A 23,406-nucleotide genomic window follows, 5' to 3' on the forward strand; every position below is an offset into this window, starting at 1 on the left:
GAGTACACAGGTAAAAAAAAACAGTATGTGTTAGAAGCAGCTTAACCCCGAGCAGAAGTTCACCTTGTGTCCCAGAAGCATTCACGTCTGTTAGGAGTGTCCAGTCACTTCAGTTTGTGGTGGCAGACAAAGTGTTTCAATGTGAGAGCCAACTTAAAGACCCGGACAAAAACACTCCACCTGACCGAGTGAGCGTTCTTTCTCTGTGAGAAGTTAGTGCAGCAGGCAAAGTGAGGAAGGAGGGGGGCAAAGCTCTAGCAGAGCTGCTGGGGGGGGAGGCAGAGGGAGCGAGACTCGCCTCCCTCGAGATCAGGAGGAGCGGGTCTGTACTTACTATCCCGGGGAATTTGGGGCTCTCTGCGGGTTCTTGGTTAAAGCTGCCGCTGAGGCTAGTGGAGACTGTGTGCGGCTTCTTGAAAGCTAGACCCATGGCGTCCATAGACTGGCTCCTGCTGCGGATCACTCGCTACAGAGAGAGACGAGGAGGAGGAGGAGATACATTCAGATGGGCGCTGACCCCCGTGACCCCTCAGCATCACAGGCCCGAGAGGAGCCTCTGGGTTTTGTCCCTGAACACTGACCACTACAGGCGAAGAGCGCCGGCCTGATGCTAATCCTGACAGACAAGGAAGCGACAGAGAACACTGCTAAGCTTTAGAGCCCGGAGGGGGGTTCGGATGAGTCATTAGGTGGTAAAAGAGGAAAGGGGAAGTAGAGGGGCCAAGTGGCTCACAGATGTCTGACCACACTGCGTTTTAATAAAGCCAGGAGAAGCTTAAAGCCCAGAGCACCTCAATGCAGGTATGAAGCAGAGCGGAGAGGCAGAAGGCATCTGATTGTGGAGGAAGACTATCCATTCCCTTTGATTTTATGACACATAGAGACGACAGAATCATATAAAATGTGACCAAGCGGAGAGGACAGCAGCAAAAACAGCGAGGAAGCATGATGGAGAAAAGCCGGGAAGAATAAAGTGTTGTGTTCCAGCAGGACAGAGCAGATTAACAGAGACTGGTGGATGCTGGAAAAAGCCCTAAAAGTCCACAGCTTGCATATGAACGATCCTGACAGACTGCCAGAGAGAAAACACCCACTTCTACATCCACAGAGGAAACAAATGACAGCTGGCTGAAATAAACTAAACTTCTGCAGATACAAGTTTCATACAGTTCCTGTGCACTAACAGTGATCTCTACAGTCTTACATGGCAATTTAAGGTAGTTTGACATTTTGTGGAATAAGCTTGTGCGCTTTTTTGCACAGAAGAAAATCACTCAAATATGTACAGTTCATCTTAGCTTAGCATACAGACTGGAAACAAGGCTAAAGAGCTAGCCTGGCCGTCCCAAAGTGACGTATCAAGCTATTAGCACTTCACAAGCTAGCTCATTAGCACATTATATCTCATTTGTTCAATACGTAGAAGAGCTGAAGTCTAAGCTAAGCTAACTAACTGCTTAATATTCAGCAGACAAAGATGAGACTGGTGTTCATCTTAACTCTCGACTGGAAATGGAACAAGCATATTCCCCAAAATGTCAAAATAATACGTTGTAACAGTAGTAGCTTTATGCTAGCATAACTGACATATAGAATTTAAATCATTACACAAACATGTTCTGGCTTCTCCTGTATTGCACATGTTGTCTTTTATTCTTTAAAGCAGAGAGCTGCAGGAAGTGAAGCTGCCGCTCTGAAGCTCCGGCCTCTGCCGCGGCCTCTCCAGTTACCTTGAAGGACTCAAAGAAGCCTCCTCCTCCTCCGCTCCCGTTCTCCAGCTTGTCATCCTCTCCTCCGACTCCCATCATGGCCTGACTGTTCACATGGAGCTCCTCATAAAGGGTCTCTAACAAGGCCGACCGTGTTCGTTCCTTACGCACACAAAGAGAGACGACACAAAGGGAAGAGAAGAATACATTGTAAGGCTTTTGTCAGAGATGCACAAGGACTATTTTAAATGCTTTTCAACAGCTCACCTCTAATTTGGCAAATTTCTCAGCTTTGTAGCAGGCGTACTCTGCATTGATGAGTTTAGTAAAAAGGAATTCATGGAATTCAGGGCCCTGGAAAGAGAGATGAAGGAGACATGGCGTCATGTTGGTAACTCTAACATCGGCCAGAGGACGCAGGAGTTCAGCTCTTTCTTACTTTTTTAAAGACAGCAGGGTTTGGGAGGGCGGGGCCAAAGAAAGGTACATCATCCCGTGCTGTTACTGACACCTAGGAAAGAAGAGGAGGATGATGTTTAATCAACTGTTTATCACAGGAAGAAAAGTTGGAACATAAAGAGGATAACAAGTCACCCTGTAGAGAACATTGTCCGAGCCGGGGTTGAGCACTTGGACCACAACGTAGGCGTGGAGGAAGTTCGAGGCGATCATGTCCGGCACAAACGGAGTGTTTTCTTCTTGGAATACGATGGCGACGATGTCGTTTCCTATGTGCCTCTTTCTCTGCAGCTGCAACACAGCAGGCACAGAGCAGCGCGTGACAAACACGTTAGATGAAGGTTAAGTTAATTTAAAAAAGGTTTTCTGAGGACAATTATCAGGGGATAAAAGAGAGCTGATGCCTTGACTGTTATTTGTTATCTGCAGGCTTGTTGATTAATGATGTTGAGGGTTTATCTCATTCAGACGGATTTAAATAAGAAAAGAGCCCTTTTTCTTGCATTTCTGACTAATTGCTGATAAAACCCCGACTTGTTCAAAGAATACTTTTTAGTGTTTGACGACACAAAGCAAATCAGCCATATTACCAACTGAATCAGCTGATAAGTTGAGTGAAACCAAAACTAGATGACAAACTACTTTTTGCTTTTAAGACTGTCTGATTTTAACAACTCAAAGGGTTTGGAAGCCTTACAGGAGAAAAGGTAGTTCTGGGGATACCTTTTCAGAGTTTTGAACCTGATAACAGTAGGAGTCTGGGACTCCAGGGTCTGGGACCCAAGAGAAAAAGCTAAGAACTTAGAAGAAGAAGAAGAAGAAGAAGAAGAAGAAGAAGGTATACTCTAAGGGTTTGGAGCTCTTACATTTTTCAGAGTTTGGAAAACGTACAAAGGTGTTTCTAATACTTAGGTGTTAGAAAAGTATTCTGACCGGACCGGAATTTATATTTTAATATATTTATTTTTAACGTTTTGTTTTGCTTTGTGTCACATTTCTTTTCATGTTTTTAATGCTCTGTTTTGAACTGTGTAAAGCACTTTGAGTGCATTACGTATGAATGGTGCTCTATAAATAGACTTGCCTTGAAACAGCTTGAGGGAAGCGTAGGAAAACACAGTAAGTATACAGGAAGAGCATAAAATAAATAAGATTAATTAACAATAGATGTTTTATTGTATAATCAAGCAACAGTTTTACACAATGTAGACTGCATAAATGATAAAAACAGGGGCTAACTCCTCAATCATCTTTCCACACCAAAGAAATTATGTGTGTTTTTGAACCTCCAGCAGGGGGTGCTGTTTCCCCTAAAGACAGCCTGCGCACCCACAACAATGCAGAGACTGAACATATAGACACGGCCTCATCTGTGTTTGTACAAGCCACGATAGCAAATGGTGTGCAGGCTTGTGCTAATTAATCAGTGTTTGTGTGAATATGCGAGCGAGCGGCGGAGGAGGACACGGCTGTGTGAGCAAAGCTGTATATCAGCTTCAGCACTGCTGCCACATGTGCAGACACATGAGCATGCATTCAAAGAGATTCTTAATTACTGCTTGAGATTTTTTTTTTTCTGTTTGGCAAATGTTTGCAGAGGCTGGTACATGCAAAATATGGTGTTATGATAACCAGATGGAACCTGTCTGACGGCTTGCATTATAAAAGGTGTGTTAATATGGTGTTGCATTACAGTACCTGCTGTGTGTCCCCTTCTGTGTAAGGCAGCTTTGTGGACACATGGAACATGACCTCTTTGTTGCGGTAGTTGCAGTAGACGGATTCAGTCCCCGTCTGCCCGTGAGTCACATCTAACCCTCCGCGGAAACTGAAAAACACACAGAAGCATGTCTAACGAGATATTCTGCAACCATTACTGCAAAAGCATGGCCATCGTTCCTGTTGCTGGTCTGATATGATGTAATTTACAGCTGGCGACATTTTATTAAATATGTAGTAGGTAGTGCTGTGCTATATCATATCGTTCAGATTATACCGGTATCATTTTTTTAACGTGATAAGAAAGTGTCATATCGCGATATCAAAGATGTAAATTTGCAAGAAAATAATGCTAACAAGTTGTGTATTGCTTTTTCCTGTTCATTTTAGAAGCATTCGCCTCTGCTTTAAATAAATATGAGCATGAGAGATGCCTGTCCGTCCGTGTAAACCCCGCCCCTGCATGCTCGGAGTGCATGAGAGAGCGCATTTGGTAGAGAGCAGACTTCAGCGATTGATAGATATTAGCTAAATAATTGAAGACAAGAAGAACAATTGTATTTTAATGCAAAGAGAGTGGCCATCGTCATGACGTGCTGCTTCAGAAAACACCGGAAAACGCCGGTGTTAGCTCAGTAAGCATGAAAGAGTTTTCCTAATACGCCACGCAGACGTTAATGGGTTTAATGAATTAACAAATCAACGAATGACTTTGAATAAAGCCTACATTTCGCTTCAAGATTTCTCTTCAGATTACCATCTAATTGAAATTTGTAGCCATATATAGAATAATAAAGCAGGCAGCTCCACGATTTACTGATTTAAAGATTAACGACATACAGGGACGGCTGATGGAGTGGCAGATCAAAAACTGTTATTAATAAAGAAGAAGAGAGGCTGAGCATATCACGGCTTGTAGTAGCAGGTTACAGCAGTGTTGCTATGTTGTTCATGTAGATCCAAACGTGAACACTGACCGGGTGGGCACAGAGTGGGCTAAAACTTTGAACCTTTGAAAATGTGCCTGAAGCAACTAAATTTGGGCTTTTAGGGCCAAAATCTTCCCCCAGACCCCCCGACAGTACTTCATTGGAAAAGAAGGGAAATTGTCAAAGCACTTTATTTTGTTTGCATGAATAAATGCTGCTATCGTGATATCATTTTAAGGCCATATCACCCACCCCTAATAGTAGGCTATATTTAGTGCCTTTAAAGCTCATATAGATCCTCACCCTTTAAAGTTGTGCAGCTCGATTTTCTCTCCTAGAAACTCCAGGAACTCTACAAAGGCAGGACTCTCTTCACTGTTGCCAAACAGCTCTTCTTCTGAAGTCTGTAAGCAGTGAAAAAAAACAACTCCTAAGCATCAAAAAGCACGGAGGATTATTTGCATGATAGACTGTACTGTACTCCACAAAGTGTTCAGTAATAACGGCACTTATGTCTGGATCACAAATACACAGGAAGGAGGAATAAGAAGAAAATCACGAGAGGTAAGATGAGCTGGATAATATTTGTATGTCAGGTGTGTTTTTACTGCAGCAGATCATTTGGGAGGATGCAGGAAACTAAAGAGTGTCCTGTGTGTGTTTTTCGCTCTTGTTCAAACACATTTGCATTCGAGGTGGCTCAGATCAATTACAACAGAAGGTATAACAGGAGGTTTAGAGCCGGGGGGGTGAGGAGGAAAGCTTATGTAATAATGAGCTGCGATAGACTGTTGATTATCTATTGTCAGAGAGCGGAGCGCTGATGCGAACACAAAAGCTTACCTCGACACAAACACAGAAACAATGCCTGCTTCTGTCGCTTATTAACTCTTTCTATTTTGTTTTCTACAATATGCCCACTTAACCATCATGCTTTGCACTTAGCATCCCTCCTGAATAGAGAAAGCCCTGAAGGGAGAACAGAAGGCCTCCTCTTCCTTCTTGGGATGGCAGATCATTTACAATGCATTTAACAATGTCTTTAAACAACTGCAGGCTGTAAAGGATCAACAGTGCAGATCTCTTTACGCCGAGGTCTCCGTTCAGAAGGAGAAGAGCCCTCAGCAAAGCATTCAACAGCTCCTCTGCCCTTCACATTGTAAACAAGAGGGCTGTGATTGCCTCGGAAAATGAGAGGGAGTGTTGGGCCGGACTGAAAGCTCTAATTAAGACTGAGGAGGACCGAGCATAATGAGCTTCCTCGAGGAAATCAGGAATTGTGAAGTATAGAGCAATCTCATTGTTCAAGGGCTGAATACGATGAATGTAAAGGATGCATGCGCTTCTACCGAGACACGTCTGACCGACAACGATAACAGCATCCTTCCTTTGAGGGGTTATTTCTATAGCTTCATCATTTCTATCAGTCTGAATAACACTGTGTACTCACCAAGTTGATTGCTAAGACGTAGAAACAAATCAATATATCCTGCAGCGGAATCATTCGGTAGATGTAAACAGACTGCATTTATATAGCGCTTTTCTACCACGTAGTGCTTTTACACTACATGTCACTCATCCTTTACGGCAAAGGCTGCTATGCCAGCCTCAAATCAGGATCTCTGCACATTCATACTCCGAAAGCCTTCAGGAGCAATTTGGAGTTCAGTGTCTCGTCCAAGGACACTTCGACATCATTCAGGAATCAAACCCTCAACCTTCTCGACCGATTTTACCCCTGAGCCACAGTCGCCCCTAGGCAAATCCAACGCTAAACGCAAAGCAAAATTATTTAACAAACTGTAAGGGGCTGCACGCTGTTGCAGTGGTTAGCGCTGTTGCCTCGGCGAGAAGGTTCATGGTTTGAATCCCAGTTTGAACGTAGAGGGCCTTTCTGGGTGGAGTTTGCATCTTCTCCCTGTGCACATGTGGGTTCTCTCCGGCTTCCTCCCACAGTCCAAAGACGTGCTCTTTAGATCATTGGTGACTCTAAATTGCCCGAAGGTGTGAGCGTGAAAGTCTGTAGCCCTTTTTATACCGCGGTTCCCCCTTAGCTCTGCCGTCATGCAGCCTTTGCCATTTTACATTGGACCAAACAACGCCGGGCTAAAGCCGCCCCGGTGTGTGTTTTTACAAAGCTTTCCAGCGATGCAGAAGCAAAACGTGCTTCAGATACACGCACATGGTGCTGGTCTGCGCTGCCAGCTCTGCTGCTTTTGGGGCAAGACACTGAACCCCACACTGCTCCCGGTGGTTGATGACAGTTGGGCACTTTACGTAGCAGCCTCGGCACCAGTGTATGAATGTGTGTGTGAATGTGACATGTAGTGTAAAAGCGCGTTAAATGGTCGACAGTCTAGAAAAGAGATATACAAGTACACTTCATTTAACATTTCAAACTCTACTTCAATCACTAACTTTTCTCCTGTGGTCTTTATACTTTAAAAGTAGAAGATCTGGTTCTTCTTCTTCAACCACTAATGGGTGATCATTAGTTCATTAATATTTAACAAACAGCATCTGCCCACTTATTTCTCATGAATTGTTCCTGATGAACTCATCAATCATTTAAGTACTCATTTTGTAAAATGCGGGCTTAACAGCTTACCTGTCCAAACTTTTGATAGATGACTCCAAACTTGAAATTGTTGCTTATCACATGTTCGTCGAAAGTGACGATCAGTCTTGAAGCCTGCAAGAAAAATAAACAATAGTTAGATTTTGCTTGTTGCAAGCGTAAGTTCTTATCTTTGTTTCTTTGTTAGTTTGTCCGAAGCAAATTTGAGGCCTCAGTAGTCTGAGTTTGTCAAATCAAGTGTTAAAAGTTATACTGTTTTTAGTGTCAGAGACAGTCAATCTTTTGTTTTAAAACAGGCTGGAAAAAATGCAACCCTATCCTTTAAACGCTTGGATGTGTGGGTTTATACAGCTGCAAATATACAAACCAAAGCAGGTCTTACTTTTGGATAAAGCACAGGAAAGAAGCGGTCCACGTTGACCTCTTCACAGACGAGCTTGGATTCAAACAAGAGGGAAAACATGTTACGCCGTGGTTTATCTCTCTCCTAACAGATGTTCTGCACGATAAAGACAACTCCTCTCACCTTGGCCATTTGGACCACGTTGGGAAACTCTGTGAGGCAGGAGATGGGGATCACATCATGGTGGGTCTTCAGCTTGTTCCTGATGAAGTCATAAAACAATAAGTGAGGTTTTACAGCCACATAATGTGAGGCAACATCTCTCAAAGTGGACGGAGATGATCCGGTTTGGACCGTGATCAAACCTCAACACCCTCGCCTCTCTTTGCTTTCTCTAACCTCCCTCCCTCCCTCCATCCGTCCATCCCTCCGTCCATCCCCTCCCACTCGCTGGCCTAAATACTCCATCTGTTACTCCGCTGTGGAGACGACAGCGCTGTTGACACTCTCTCTGGCTTTATGACTCTTAGGATAACACCCGTGCTGGGCGGATGTGTCTATCCGGTCAGTGCGGGGCATTTGGGGAACATTTACTTCCTGTTTATGATGTAAGTGGTGCGATTTGCTTAAGCCTACACTTTCACTGCTTCTGATGCTGATGTGTAGACTCTCTGATACTGCAGCATGTAAACTTAGTATGCATTGACCTCACTAAGGGATGTTAAGAACATTATTAAAACACCAAAAACATTCATAAAGAGAGGGCTATCCTGAACCCTTCTCAAAGGATTTGCCGATTCAATACCTGAGCATGAGACGGAGATGTTCCTGGTCACCAATCACATCGTACTTCAGAGAGAACACCAGATGTCCGAGTGCACTGTCCACTGAATAGTAATTAAAGTGTTCCTGAGGGCACAGAGCGAGGATACAGCCATTAGTCTGTGTCATGACCACACACACACACACGTAGGACACGACATCACCCATCCGATCCGATAACCTTTTCGTCTTCTTCTTCTCTTTCCGTTCAGATCAAATTTGTTCATATTATGCGCCTGTAAGAACAGGTGGCAGAGGCTAATGCGTCTTCATTAGCAGCAGCGTATGAGGTGCCAAGCAGAGAGGCCGCCCGCTATAAGTGGTTTCCTCGACCCCGGGATTCACTCGCCGCTTATTCATTTCATTACAGTAATGAGCATGAAGTGAGATTGATTGTGAAATATTCGGAGTGAGTAACGAGGCTCATTGGAGGAGGAAGGAAGCTGAAATGACGAGGGCCTTCACGAGTTTGACTGCAGTAATCTCACAGTGAACACACCTTTTAAAAACATGTAGAGGTCACTTTATTGCTCAATAAACATCATTATTTGATTTTCCTGTCATTGGGTTTAATTGCACGATTGGGACAATAAAAACTGAACAAGGGAACGACTGTGATCAAACTCCTCTTAAAAACACATTAAGATAAAGATGGGAAGACACTAGGGATGCACGATATTGGATTTTTTGTAGATATCCAATATGCCGATATTTTCCAACCCTTTTGCCGATTTCGACACCGATATATTAGGCGCATGTTTTTTTCCCCCTAATTGCAGAGAACATCAAGTCTCCCTGTACTGGAATTGATATCATGCCTACTCTTATTGTAGTGGCCAAAAACTGCCACACCGCAGACATCTTGCACTCTTCTTCAAACGTGATGGAAGAGGCGTCGTACAAAAGGTCACTCACATTTCTGAGCGCACCTGAATGCAGCATCCCCCCGAAACCCGGCAGTGAGGGAGACATGCCCGGACTTGTTTACTGCACCTACTACGGAGACATCAGTGATCGCCGACGGACTCTTTTTATCGTGTGTGCGTCCATGAATATGTAAGTTAGTTTTGCACTGATGTTTATGTTACACTCTGTTAGTGTCGGCTTTGGCCACAAGTGATTCTTCAGCGTGTTTGATGTTGTGGAGTCCGGTAAAATGACGAGAATGTGAGCTAACTGTTAGCTAGTTAAGAGTTGTGAAAGTGGTTTAACTTCTGTTCATTGGCTCAAGTTTCTGTGACTTTTTAGTCTTTATTTGTATATTGTTGAGAACTTTGCGCAGGCAGTGGGCGCACACACTGGCCCCGAGTTAATGTCGTAGCCTTACATCAAACTTACAATACAATCTTATCCAATTTCTAGAGAGGACAACATGTGAAATGCAGACGTGCTATTTTATTAAACATGTCTAGAAGCTTAACATCATTCAGCATTGCTTAAAATAACTGTGATGTAGCTGAATATGTATTACATGTATTACATTTGTTGTGTAAGCTTTGTATAAAGGCGATTTGCCCTTGTCAACCAAGGTCCAGGCAAAAATCAGTTTTCCTTTATATTTATTTACAATGCTTTCTCTGGCGTGTCCTGGTATAAAACCATTCACCATCCCTGTGCCCACCTATCCTATCCTACCTGCCCATACACATATATATATATATATATTTATATGTGCGAATGACATCGAGGTTAAATTAGAGAATAAGGTAAGGGCAGTGTTTCCCAAAGTGTGGTCTGCAGACCTCTTAAGGTACACCTTAAAGGTACTTCAGGTGGGCCTTGAGGGGTCATTTGCAATAAGTAAAAACAAACTTTTTATTTTCACTATCACAATGTACTATATGAATCTATTTTGATGCTTAAACATTGCCAGGAAGGGGCACCAGTTTAGCTCAGCTGTTAAAACGCCCGTCCCGTACAGAGGCTACAGTCCTCAATGCTGCAGCCCGGGATCGACTATCATCAATCGACACTCTCTCGTCCCCGGTTTCCAACAGCATCCACGGTCCTCTCTCTCTCAATAAAGGCAAAAAAGCCCCCAAAAAACATTATAATAAATGAAAAAATGTCCAGGTGTATAGGATGTGCATGGATGGATTAGTTGTTGCACTGCATTGCCTTAGGTCAGCTCTCATGCAGAACTTGTGGCAAATGTTTATTTGATTAAATTCATTTTAAACTCAAGTGTTGATCAGTTTTGTGATTTAAGGTGTGTCTGGGCACTGAAATATTTTTAGATTTAAAATTGGGCCGCGGCAGTCCGAAGTTAGAGAACGGATGGGTTAGTGAAGTCATGAATTCATGGAATAAGATGGAGGAAATGTATTAAGTATAAAAAACAAACATTTAGTTGGGTCTCTTTGAACATTATTAAAAGAGTAAAGTGTACTCCTCTCTTTTTTTAATATTTTTATTGCCAACTACTTTTTGTCTTTTTTTATTACTTGAGTACTTTAATTTGTTCTGTGAGCTGCTGTAACGAATAAATTTCACCTGTGGGGGATCAATAAAACTTATCTTATCTTATTTATTTGAGCTTTGTTGCTGTATAAATAAAATCAGATTGATTATGTGTCTGAGTGTGTTTCATAGATAATTATGTTGCTACATTAAAGCTCCTGTGAGGAGTTTTTCGCTCGTTATGAAACAGACATAAATTAATTCTGATGACTCTAAATGAGCTACAAAAGCAAACCAGACCATCAGCAACAAGATTGATGCTTTCTATGTAGTCATTTTTAATGCCTGAAACTGCTGCCGGGGGGGGGGGTAGGTGTCAGACAAAGCGATTAACTGCACGCTGCCTTTGTTTACATTTCCAGAGCAAATATTTAAAGAGACTGATACATATGACTGTTAAAGAAAGCACCACCACCACCACTTAAGCATGTATAGGACAAAATCAGCAGAGAGATAAGAGGTACGGCTTTGTCCACAGGGGGCGCCAACATCAACACAAACTAAAGTTCCTCACAGGAGCTTTAAGGCTAAAGTGATTTCTGTGTGTGTGTTGTCTAACCTTGCCCAGGAAGTCTTTGCGGTAGATGGTCGCTGTCGTGTTACATTCCAGCTTGGTGCGTGTGTTCGGGGACAGAGGCTGCAGCTGCTCTGCGTCCACCGTGTCACTCAGCTCGTGGTTCGTGCCTTCGATCCAGAAGCCCCCAAACTGCGGCAGGAGGATGAGAGGGAAGGGGCTTTTCCTGCCTAACACCTGCAACAGAATGCAGAAAAACAAGTGTTGAGAAATGGTGTAAATGTGAAAGCACTGGTGAGAAGTGCTGCTGCAGCAAAACGTGATCCTACCTCGTGGACACTTGGGTATGGGATGTAGTCCTCCTCAGTCTGAAAATAGAGAAGAAAGCTTTGTTTGCTCATCAAAGAATAAAAATAGCCACGCTGTCCAACCCTATAATCCCAGAGGACACTGTTTCAGTCTTATTGCATAACTGTTACGCAATCACAAGAAGGAATCAATGCACTGCTCAATCAAAGTATTGGAGTTATTGAGCAGATTGATGCTTTAAAATACTGCATTACATCACATCCTGTTAGAGTCTCTGCAGAGCATCCCAGGATACATGATTCTGAATCCAACCCACCTCTGTGGGTACAGAAATGACTTGAGAGCATCGCGCTGCATTATGAAAAACACCGTGCTGCTGTGAGCCGAAGTAATCAGCCTCTCTGAGAGAGGAAGATATGCTGGTGCAGGCGTGAGACAATGGCATGTGAAAATATCTCGACATGTACATTCGTACCTTGAGTGGGGGAGGAAAGGTGCATCTCTGCTCATCCATCCTGTTGCCCTACAAGAGGAGAGGGCGAGATAAGGGAAGCAGAGAGAGAGAGAGAGAAAGGTCACAGGGTTGGATTAAATCCTGTGATTCAAAAACTTGCTGCTGGTTAGATGTTCAAAACAATCTATATAAAACATTGCAACACTCTTACTGAGAACGATAAAACAAAAGGGGGAAGAAAATGATCAATGTCATTACATAACACTGTTTTCCCCAGAGGTTTGCAGCGGGCAACCAAGCAAAGTCAGAGAGGGACAGATGGAAACACCCAGAAAGAGATACATAACACACAGAGAGAGCTGATACAATTAAAGGGTGCTAAAGAGCGAGCGTTTGGGAGTGACTGGAAAGTCTGTTAGCACTCAGAGGAAGTGTGTTAATGAGACCCAAAGGATTAAAAAAGATGCTGAGCTAAGAGAAACTGAAGCACCCGTAGGAACCGAGGTGTTTGCGTGCGAAAGAGAGAGAGTGGGAGAGGATGCAGAGAAAGAGATGCAGTGATACTAAATCAGGGCGAGGTGACGGCGCCTGGCGTCCAGGAGGACGATACATCATATCGATAAATTATAGAGGAAAAACACACCCCTGCTACAGAGGGATATATCTTATTAAAATATTCAGTTATGCCGGCGTGCACTGCCAGACATGAAAGACGCCACGGCCTCTAAAAGCTATTTTATATTATGTAATTAATTTAAGTCTTAAAAAGCTCCATCATAAAACCCTCAGTCAGTTATTTGTTTCCTTTTAATGCTTATGGAAATCAGGAGAGCGTTTTTGTGGTAAGTTAATAAGCTAACAGCGCTGTGAGCAACCAGAATGTTAATAAAGACTCTGAGACACACAAAAACTGCTCCGATAAACTCCTCTGAGTCCAGCAGACAGAAGGGTCCAAGCCGGGCAGAGCGCCGCAGAGTTAGGAAAAGTCGCCCTGGCTGCTGGTTAGTGGCTTTGTGAGTGAAGCTGAAAAGGCCCCAGACAAAAGTACAAAGATCAATGCGTCATCTTACCTGCATCCTTTCAATCATTTCAAACAAACCTGGAGTCTGCAGAGAGGAGAGTGACATGAGTGTTTGAGTTCAGTTGTTCGGTGCTATCAGGTTAATTTGTGACTCTGATCTTTACAATTAAAATTTTAAAGCGGTAACAGAAAACCAGTTGTTTGACCCCTGTGTTCAGCTCTTTCCTCTGCTTTTCTGTGTCTGCTTACAGCACAGGCTCATGTCTGTATCCTCGCTCTGTGCCCTCAGGAACACTTTAATTACTATTCAGCAGACAGAGCCCTCGGACATCTGCTGTCCTCTCTAAAGCACGATGTGATCTCTGAACAGGGACGGACCTATTGTTTTTATCCTTTAAAGCTTTCTTCTGACCTTTTATGAATGTAATAAGGAGAAAGGTAGAGGCTATAAACGAGGCTTGCACTCTGATGTGATTAGCTTGAATGTTAGACAATGTATTTTTGTTTACTCATATATTATATAATTTGTTTCGTGTTGTATAAATTGTATACATATTTTAATTCAATTATTTTTTGGAGCCTCTCCTTCCTCCTGAAACGAACAAGCCGTTTTGCCATTCAAAGGTGAGACCTTAGCCATGATTGGCTGACAGTCTTTGAAGTGGACGCATAGCCCCTCCCCCACGTATGCTCCAAAGTTGTAGAAAACACGGCTGCTCTAGGATCGGTTATTCGGCCTTATATGTACGAGCCAGAATCACCAAGAGGTATCTGAATGGTAAGTTAAAATCTTGACAACGACTTGACTACAAGCTCGTGCAAGAAGGTAGCCTGAGGTGAGCGACGGTGAGTGACGATTGGTAGCTGTTCTGAACGGCCCATTTCAGAGGCGACCTTTTTAAACATGTCATTCTGGAAAAACACGGAATTAAGCAGTTTTCAGTAAACACCCAAAAATGTGAAACCCATGAGAAATATGAGAACATCCATTATAAAGACATGGCCCCTTTAAAAAACCCCGTCATGACATCTGAAGACGGAAGGTTCTGGAGTGAGGACTGTGAGGTTCTGCCTCTCAGCAGGGATTTTGTGTTGTTGTGTTTGTTGGTCTGCAGTTGATTTGATTGTCCTTTGATGAATGCCATGTATTTAAGTGTTTCACGGTGTTTCACGTGGTTCTTTTGGGTCAGATGGGGGATAGTTTGTTAGCCCAACAGGGCATAGGATGGGGCGTAACAATTAGCAATTATGTAAATTAGCCTTCTTGCTAACTCCAGCATGATAACATCCTGTTGTTTTATTTACTTGCTTTTTCCCTATCAAGTACATAAATAAATGGCTATAGTAACAACATCAGTGCATTGTTATGACACCAAACTTTTAAGAAAATATTAAGAAAAATTATTGTATATATAAAGGAATATTTCTAATGTTTGCAAAAAAAGTCATAGCACACAAATAATGCATGGCGTGTTATAGTACAAAGTGGCATTTCTTATGTTTGGGTTCAATTAGGCCCCAGAAACTTAGAATACTCCAAAAACAGGAGCCAACATTTGATTTTAAATCAGTAATAATGCAGAAAAAGGACACTGAAACCTCATCACAGATATATACTGTGGCATATGAAGGTTTTACAGCAGGTTATGTTTTTTCAAAAACCTGTCCTCTATTCAAATTCATGTTAATCAGAAAAACAGACATTAAAGGTGCAAAATGAATGACATTGTACTTAGATGAAACTGAATCAGAATAAACATTACGGTTATTACTTTAAAAAATAGGACAAATGTTGCAGAATGACACGGGGCTGCTCCCCTCTCACTCCTCGGTTCTGTACAGGTGTCTCAAAGAACAAACGTTCTGTTCCCATGACACGCATCAGCGCCAAAGCTCTGAGGACTTATATTTATCTTCATTAACATTTGACCTGATTGCAGCATGTGATCTCCTGCCTCTCCCACTCTATCGCACAGTCATAGTGGCCGACCGGTTTTTCCACGTTATAAACACCTGCCTCTCTCTTTAGATCCCAAACACAGCTGCTCGGGTGTTGTCCTTTCAAATTTCATATGCAAACTTTGAAGTGGAGATTGATGAGACTAACTACCACAGAAATTGCTTAATTCCAACAGGCCATGAAAGTGGTGAAGTGGGGGCTGCAGGGCTGAGCCTGTGGAGTCCGACACAGTCAAACAGTTTGTGTACAGAGCAATCTTAGCTTTCAGTGCGAGTTTGAGTAAAGTCCTCCGCCATGTGCAAACAGTAGTCTGCCACAAACCCTGAAAGTAAATAACAGCGGCTGCAGCTACATTAACCAGAGATTAGCACAGAGGAGCTGTGCTGTTGAACTACGAATTAACTTAACATTTAAACTACAAAAGCAGATACAGCCTAAAAAAGCATGCACACGTCTGAGCAAATATCGTAACGTAACGTGTTTATGATACGCTGAGGCATATTTTAATCTCAATTTAGAGATGTCCAAGCTTCTGCTGAAAATGCTGCCAAACTGCCATCCTGCATGTGTCTGAAGCAGAGCTACTTACATGGTTGGGTTTCCTCCAGCGAGCCTTTGTCACCGTTGGAGCATTAAAGTGGTTGTCATGATTACTAGCCATTTTTAACGTTCTTCAAACCAGCGTCCTGCAGCTTCAAAAGATGTTTAGACTTCAACAGGTTTGGATTAAACTCGCTCGACAGTTGACAGAGTCCCACTGTGACACCCGAGCTAAAGCTGCATCCCGGCTAACTGCAACCATGACTGACAAAATCCTGGATCAGACACAGTTAAAGACAAGACCCACAGGCTGCCCCAATGTGTGCTCAAACAGAACTATCAGGGAGTCTCAGGTCGCATGCAAAAGTAGCTGAAGTTTAGAGTAATAATCCTCTGACTGCAGATAGAGGCGTCTGTCCTCTGCTGATCCTTCTTTGTCACTCTCTCTTTGAAGCATCACAGGAAAAGATCCAAAGCACGTATCATCCACCTGTGTCTTTTATCACAGCCCTATCTTGACTTACAGCTGACAGGTAGCAGGAGGTGGAGTCCAACTTTGAAACTCTCATAGACAGGTCCTCCAGCTATCTCCTGTTCACAGGGGAACTAGTTTATGGGCCATCCCATGACAACAGACTCCAGAAAATCCAGACAAAAAATGCAATTTATTATCAAAAATGAGGCGATAAGGATGAAAGAAGATGGACAAAAGTCATAAGAGGAATCTAAATAAACACAAACTGCAGTGGAAACAAGTAGCAGCCTTTTAAGACAAAGAAAAACAGACATCTTATTGTTACAGAAAATCTTCTGCAGACGTGACCAGAGAGGAGGAGGAGGAGGAGGAGGAGGTGTGGGGATCCACAGGGAGTCAGGCTCGCATGCACTGCAGGTGTTAGAGCTGAGACCTTCCATTATGACAGCTAATAGGATCGTCATTATGACAAGAGGCAAATTAAATGCCTGAGACCTCTTCCCTCCTCCACACTTCTCAGGTGGAACGCTCTCATGCCGAGCTCATTATAACTCTGACCAGCTCAAAGAAAATCAGGAGGATGTGACGGGCTTTTGGTTCGCCGGTTCTTAGTTCTGCTCTTTGGTTCCAGCTTATATGAGCAGTGTAGGAATCAGAGTATAAGACATTCAGCCAAGTGTTTTATATGGTCACATGATGGTAGTATCTCTGAAATGGCTTTTTTTTGAGAGACATGTTTTACAATTAGTTTGTGAAAATGAAATGTACATCCATCTATCCATTATCTATACCGCTTATCCTGTTCAGAGTTGCAGGGGGGCTGGAGCCTATCCCAGCTGTCATTGGGTGAGAGGCGGGGTTACACCCTGGACTGATCGCCAGTCAATCACAGAGCTGACACATAGAGACAGACAACCTTTCACGCTCACATTCACTACGGGCAATTTAGAGTCACCAATGAACCTAACGTGCATGTCTTTGGACTGTAGGAGGAAGCCGGAGGGAACCCACTCATGAACAGGGAGAACATGCAAACTCCACAAAGAAAGGCCCACTTTGTCCGAACCAGGATTCGAACTAGGAACCTTCTGGCTGTGAGGCGACAGCGCTAACCACCGTGCAGCCCACTTGAAATGTACAGTAAATAAAAAAATAATGTTTCACAAGCAAGGGGATTATACTTCTATCTTTTTCATTAATGCACATTTTTTCGGCTCTTTGTTTTACTTTTGGTTCCAGATTAGGGATACATATATTATATTTTTCGCCGATATCCGATATGCCGATATTTCTTTTGCGGATTGTGATACCGATATATTAGGCACATGTTTTTTTCCACCTAATTGCAGAGAACATCAATTCTCCCCTTTAGTGGAATTGATATCATGCCTACTCTTATTGTAGTGGCCAAAAACTGCCATACCGCAGACATCTTGCACCCTTCTTCACGCTTGACGGAAGAGGCGTCGTACAAAAGGTCCCGTGTCTGATCATTCACGTTTCTGAGTGCACCTGAATGCAGCATCCCCCTGAAACACGGCAGTGAGGGAGACATGCCCGGACTTGTTTACTGCACCTACTACGGAGACATCAGTGATCGCCGACGGACTCTTTTTATCGTGTGTGCGTCCATGAATATGTAAGTTAGTTTTGCACTGATGTTTATGTTGCACTATTTTAGCGTCGGCTCTGGCCTCGACTGTATTTTCTCCGTGTTTGATGTTGTTAAGTCCGGTAAAATGACGAGAATGTGAGCTAACTGTTAGAGTTGTGAAAGTTGTTTAAAATCTGTTCATTGGCTCGAGATTCTGTGATTTTTTAGTCTTTATTTGTATATTGTTCAGCATTAAGTCAAGCTTTTTTAGGGAATCATCGAGCATTTAGGCAGAATTAAAGCAGTGTTTTATCGGCGGAAAATATCGGCAGAAAAATGGCGCAACATCTGCCGATGCCGACATGTCATTTTCAAGCCATTATCTGCAGATACCAATAACGTGCAGGCAATATCGTGCACCCCTATTCTAGATACTTTCGGGTTGTTTAGGATCTCACAATAAGAATAAGGCCATAGAACAGTTTGTATGATAACAGTGCAAAATTAGGATGCATTTGGGGACTCCAAAAACTGTTGAGGCGACATAAAATTGAGGCAGCATATGTTGAGCCAGCTTCCAGATACACACACTGTTCCACAGGGTCACAAGTGCCTCAGAAATGTCTGTCTTGAGATAGATGCTTTATATCTATCAAGCTTTTTAGACAGACTGTATATCAAATTATAAAATATGTTAGCAATCTGCCACGCTGTGAATATGACAGTGCAGCGCTGTGGTTGGAATTAGGCAGTGACCATAAGACCTGCCGGGGTTAATTGCAGATTGACCTGGTTTTCGCAGGGCTCTGATTAAAGCGATACACTCCTCTGAGTGTTGCCCCACTAAGCCCTTATCATACTCTACACCACATATCCCGCTCTCCGTGTCGTCAGATGTGTCCTTTTTTTTTTTTGCAGGGTTCAGGATCAAAGGCAGTTGAATAAAATGGGGTCACAGAGATCAAATATTTAATATAACTGCACTTTAACTGCTGCTGACACCTTTAAGAGCGCAGGAGAGAAAGTGTTTTCTTCTGTCATCTTACAGACTCTGATGTAATGCAGTTCTTCTGCTGCTTCTCCCCAAAATAGCCAAGTTTGGAAAACCTTCATCGACTTGCACGTCCAAGACAAACACAAGTTTCACAAATCCTCTCCTCATGTTCGATTTATTGCAACAAGTGAGGCTGATGCACCTGCAGATGGTTTGTGCTGCAGGGATCGGACGTGACGCTTAAACAACCCAATCTCTGAATTCTCCCATAATTCTCCCATAATCCCTTTCTCTTCCCACTTCCCTCTGCTCTCTGTGTAAGCCTCCTCACAAAGTGTGAGAGACCTTATGAAACCAATCCGACGTGTGAGATTGTATCCACTTCAAATCACCACCGAGCTCAGCTGTGCTCAGTTTCTAAGTTCTTGAAATCTCTCTGGCAGTTTTTTACGTCTGTCGCTCGTTTGTTTTTGAGATAAGCGCTTCCAAATGTGGGCATGAAGATTCTGACAGCAGGATAGAAGTGATAGGTGCTGTGACAGTCTAAATAGATATATTGATCGCCTTCTTTGGGGCCTGTGACGGGTAATGGCGTTTTTTTGCACTGGCAGCTCCAATTTTCTATATAGGTTCTCCCTCACCGACCAATCAAAATCATGAAGGGGCGGGACTTCAACTTTATCAACCACAATGGGGGAGGAGAAGCTAATCTTTTCGTTTTTTCAAGGTACAGTTTCCAGGTGTAGAGCTGCTGCTAAAGCCAGGACACCATTTCTTTCAATTGTTTTTATGTTTTCTTTATTAAAGGGCCAGTTCGCCAATTTTCAACCTCAGTCCTATCACGCTTTTATGAGGAGCTAATGCCATTATGGTAGGAAAAAAACGCAGTTTGGAGGACGCTATCCGCCTCTCCAATGGGCCCTGGAAAACCTCCGCCAGACTACGTTAAATGCGTCATCTGGCGGAGGCCAGGGAGCTCGTTAAACTACGCTTTCTCAATCTAGGACCCCCGCCTCCGATGTCATGTCTCGCTCAAAAACGTCAGGTTTGAAATGTAGACTGCAGACTGAAAGGTTTTTTAGACGATCCACCGGTATATTCTCGTCGTACTGTATTTCGGATCCCGTACCGCTCTGAGCGAAACAGCAGTATTTCACTCCAGCGTCTCTCACTGGGCCATTCCTTTCAGAGGGAGGGGCGCAATGCACGCTGGGTATTGTAGGAATGTAGAATGGGCGAAACCAAGCAAAAAAACCCCGCTGTTAATGGACACAGGCCCTAATCCTTTCACTTACTGCATTTTTATATATTTTGCTTGTATAATTGCAGAAATGTAGTCTTTATTCACACGATTTCCTCCAGAGGAAGAAGAATAGATGAAGCTAATCTGATTGGAGAATCACTGAACATTGTGAATTGAACCGAATGAGACCTTGTTGCAGTGAATTGTTTCTGACAGAAATGTATCCAAAGTTAAAAAAGAAACTTTGACAGAAGCAGAAATTTGCACCTTTTAGTTTAGCATTCTAAAAAAACTGCAAAAAAAAACTTTTTTATATATTACATATTTTTATTTTTATTTTTAAGTGAAATAAGTGAAATAAAACTAAAGTGGATGCTTCGGACTGCAAAAAAAGAAGCGGAAAACCATTTGAGCCCCGCACAAAGGATGTTTAAACATTAACCACGTTCCTCACTGGTTTCCTGAAAGATGGTGGGTAGAAGTTTGTCTTTCTATTTAAAAATAACTAATTGCTCAGACAGGCTGTTTTGTTTGCTCTGATTGAATCCCAGTTGTAAGGCTTGGATTGAGAAATCGTCGGCATCACGCTGACTATTTCCTGCTAAAAATAGCTTTCTATTAATTGAATGAGGCAAATATAATCATCCCAGACACAGAGCCCCGTGCACTCTAATTACATAAGTCACACAAAGGACGACAGGGAAAAAAATGACAGTAAAAGAGGAAGGAGAAACTCTGAGTCTGCTGTATGTGTGAGATTAAATAGAACACTGAAGAGAGGCAGGTGTACAGACATGATGAGCAGAGACACCTAACAAAGGTCACACAGAAAGGTCACACAGAGGTCCATCAGATAAGGTCAGAGGTCAAAGTGCAACCCCACCCCCCCAAATCTCCTCCTACCTTGTGGAATGGAGAGCTGCTGTATGGGAGTGTGGGCTGGAACAGCTGGGGCTCTAATGCGGCAGAGATCCGGGGGTCACTCCCATCTTGTTTCCTACAAGCGGACAGATGCCGGAGAAGATTCAGTTAGAAAAGGTCACTTTGTTTGAGATCCAGAAGGAGGACGACATAAAGTAACGCCCCGGGAAATGTTGCTGGTCTCTGAGGCTCTGCAATAACCTCAAGCCTAGAGAGCGAGAGACTCTATTTATGACTCTGTCTGTGAATAGATGCAGATAAAATCCAGCACAGGTTCCATAAACCCAAAACAAGACCTCTTATTTCTAATGCTGTAAAAAGCAGAGGATAAAAGGTGCCTTTCAGCCTAATAAAAACTGTATTTATCACATTAAAGTAATAATCTCTAAAGTAAGATTTTCATTTAAATGAATGTCTGTTAAGTCACTAACTGTTGCCGAATGAGGTAACACAATGAGACTTTGCATTTGCAGTATTACAGACTGGGTGTCTGGTGCGACTTTCACGGAAAAAATCACAAGCGGCGCCCAGTCAGTGACGCGTTTTCCATCAGCCAGCAGTGGTTGGTCTGCCAGAGAGGGTAGGCGGAGCTAAGCGGCTGCTTTTCCGCTCTCTGCAAGTGTTGCGAGTAAACAGTAATCTACTATGGCTGAACAAACAAAGAAAAGATGGATGACTACAGATACAACTTCAAAAATAAGTGAAAATACAAAGAAAAAGAATCAAATTTGACGCTCAGATGAAGCAAACAGTCTAAAAAGGAAAGGGACCGTCAGTGAGGAAAAGCAAGAGTTACAACTGGAGCAACACTGTCTGGATATCTGGGAAGTGTGCTCCCGCAATTACCGTTTATCACCATTATAGGTGCTGCCAAAGACAACAAAACTGAGATCTTCGAGATTAAACCTTAAAGTACAATATCCATTCATTGTTTTCTCACAGGGAAGCATCTATTTCAACTAATCTGCACTATCCAGGTGATAAAGGTGTTAAATCTGGTGCCTAAAACCTCTAAATTAATTCAATAAGATTTAAAATTTTACTCTCCTTACTGTCTAGGAACGTACACAATATACCTCACACTTGTCATAAGTATATATAAATGTCTTTACTCTGAACATCATCCCCAAAGGACATCTAATCAAATTCTTCTTCCTCTATAGGACTCTATTCACAAACACTTCGGGGATCTGGGGACACACACACCCACACTGTAGTTTCACATTTATTCAAACAGAGCCTCCCTCCTCTCCTCAAACCCAGGAGACTAGCACAAAGCTAACGGCAAACTGAGCATTACTACTGTCACGCATGCTTTGCTCTAACCTCAATATCTCTGCCAGGACGGCTCAATTGCCCCCCACAGGAGGACTGATCGATCCCCCCCCCACGCCGCCCTATTGACACTAACTACAGGCCGGTCTGCACGGCGGGCTTTCAATTTGTTTGAATAATTCAATAAATTTCAAACGCACAGGGAGATCGATCAGTGTGAAAGTGGATGTGAGATGAACATGAAGCGGTGATAACGCAAAGTGCAAAACAACAGACGGGTGAATTATGAATCTCTGTATGCACAAGATTCACATGCAGGAAATATGACTTAAAGCATGAGACAAATTGATTGAACTCAAAAACTAATCATGCTTCAAATAGATCTCTCAGTGCTGACAGAGTAATGATAGTGAATGTTTGGAGCTGTGTGTGATAAGACGAACAGCTGCTCACAGTCAGACAGAGTCGGCTTCCACATTCACTGACTGACTCAAATATAGGTGAAGAGAAAAAACTGTGTGAATCATTAGCATACAGCGCTGCCTGCTATTACACAACCAGCTTGTGAATCTTCAATCACAGAAGCTCCAGAAGGAAATGGGAACAGTTGAAGCTTGTTTTTTTTTTTTTACAGCAGGCTAAATAAACATGAATGAGGCGAGGAGCCCCGGCAGCAGATCTCCCGTGGGAGGCCGGGATACGATCGGGCATCAGCTGCCCTGAACTCTTAATTAGAAGAGATGCTCAATAGATGGATGCAGGACTCACACAGACACATGCTGAACTGAAACAGCTGGTTTAGAGACATGTTGAATTATATTAGAACAGAATTACAGGTGAAACTTGTCAGAGGTATTTACCTGTAAATTTGTAATGTGTTGTGCAATACATTAATACTGCAATGACTGTATTACTGCATGCAAAAGGCTCTACAAGTACACTACACTACAGTGCATTATATGGTCTAAATTTGTAGTGTGTTGTTCATAGAGTAACACCGTTACATGTGTGTTTGTTACAGTGTTATAGCATGCAAAATACACTACAGGTGCTCTCAACTACAGTGCATACTATTGTCTAAACTTGC

General features: G+C 42.9%; 1 protein-coding gene across 4 annotated transcripts in view; it reads right to left on the reverse strand.

Annotated features, from left to right (window-relative positions):
• rap1gapa (RAP1 GTPase activating protein a) overlaps positions 1-23,406 on the reverse strand; it is a 57,566-nt gene that overhangs the window by 7,366 nt on the left and 26,794 nt on the right. For all 4 annotated transcript variants that reach the window (XM_069659565.1, XM_069659564.1, XM_069659563.1 and 1 more), the window contains exons 3-18: positions 21,027-21,120; positions 13,367-13,402; positions 12,318-12,365; positions 11,863-11,901; positions 11,579-11,770; positions 8,543-8,646; positions 7,921-7,999; positions 7,777-7,830; positions 7,425-7,508; positions 5,120-5,220; positions 3,867-3,996; positions 2,304-2,459; positions 2,149-2,220; positions 1,977-2,063; positions 1,731-1,871; positions 335-466 (exon numbers count right to left, since the gene is read on the reverse strand). In XM_069659565.1, coding sequence (XP_069515666.1) covers positions 335-466; positions 1,731-1,871; positions 1,977-2,063; positions 2,149-2,220; positions 2,304-2,459; positions 3,867-3,996; positions 5,120-5,220; positions 7,425-7,508; positions 7,777-7,830; positions 7,921-7,999; positions 8,543-8,646; positions 11,579-11,770; positions 11,863-11,901; positions 12,318-12,365; positions 13,367-13,402; positions 21,027-21,120 — 1,549 coding nt within the window. The remainder of the gene's footprint in view (positions 1-334; positions 467-1,730; positions 1,872-1,976; positions 2,064-2,148; positions 2,221-2,303; positions 2,460-3,866; positions 3,997-5,119; positions 5,221-7,424; positions 7,509-7,776; positions 7,831-7,920; positions 8,000-8,542; positions 8,647-11,578; positions 11,771-11,862; positions 11,902-12,317; positions 12,366-13,366; positions 13,403-21,026; positions 21,121-23,406) is intronic.

Source organism: Semicossyphus pulcher, unplaced genomic scaffold (assembly GCF_022749685.1).
Source record: "Semicossyphus pulcher isolate SPU_LCO1_2020_fin unplaced genomic scaffold, fSemPul1.0.p SCAF_13, whole genome shotgun sequence".
Lineage (NCBI taxonomy): Eukaryota > Metazoa > Chordata > Actinopteri > Labriformes > Labridae > Semicossyphus > Semicossyphus pulcher.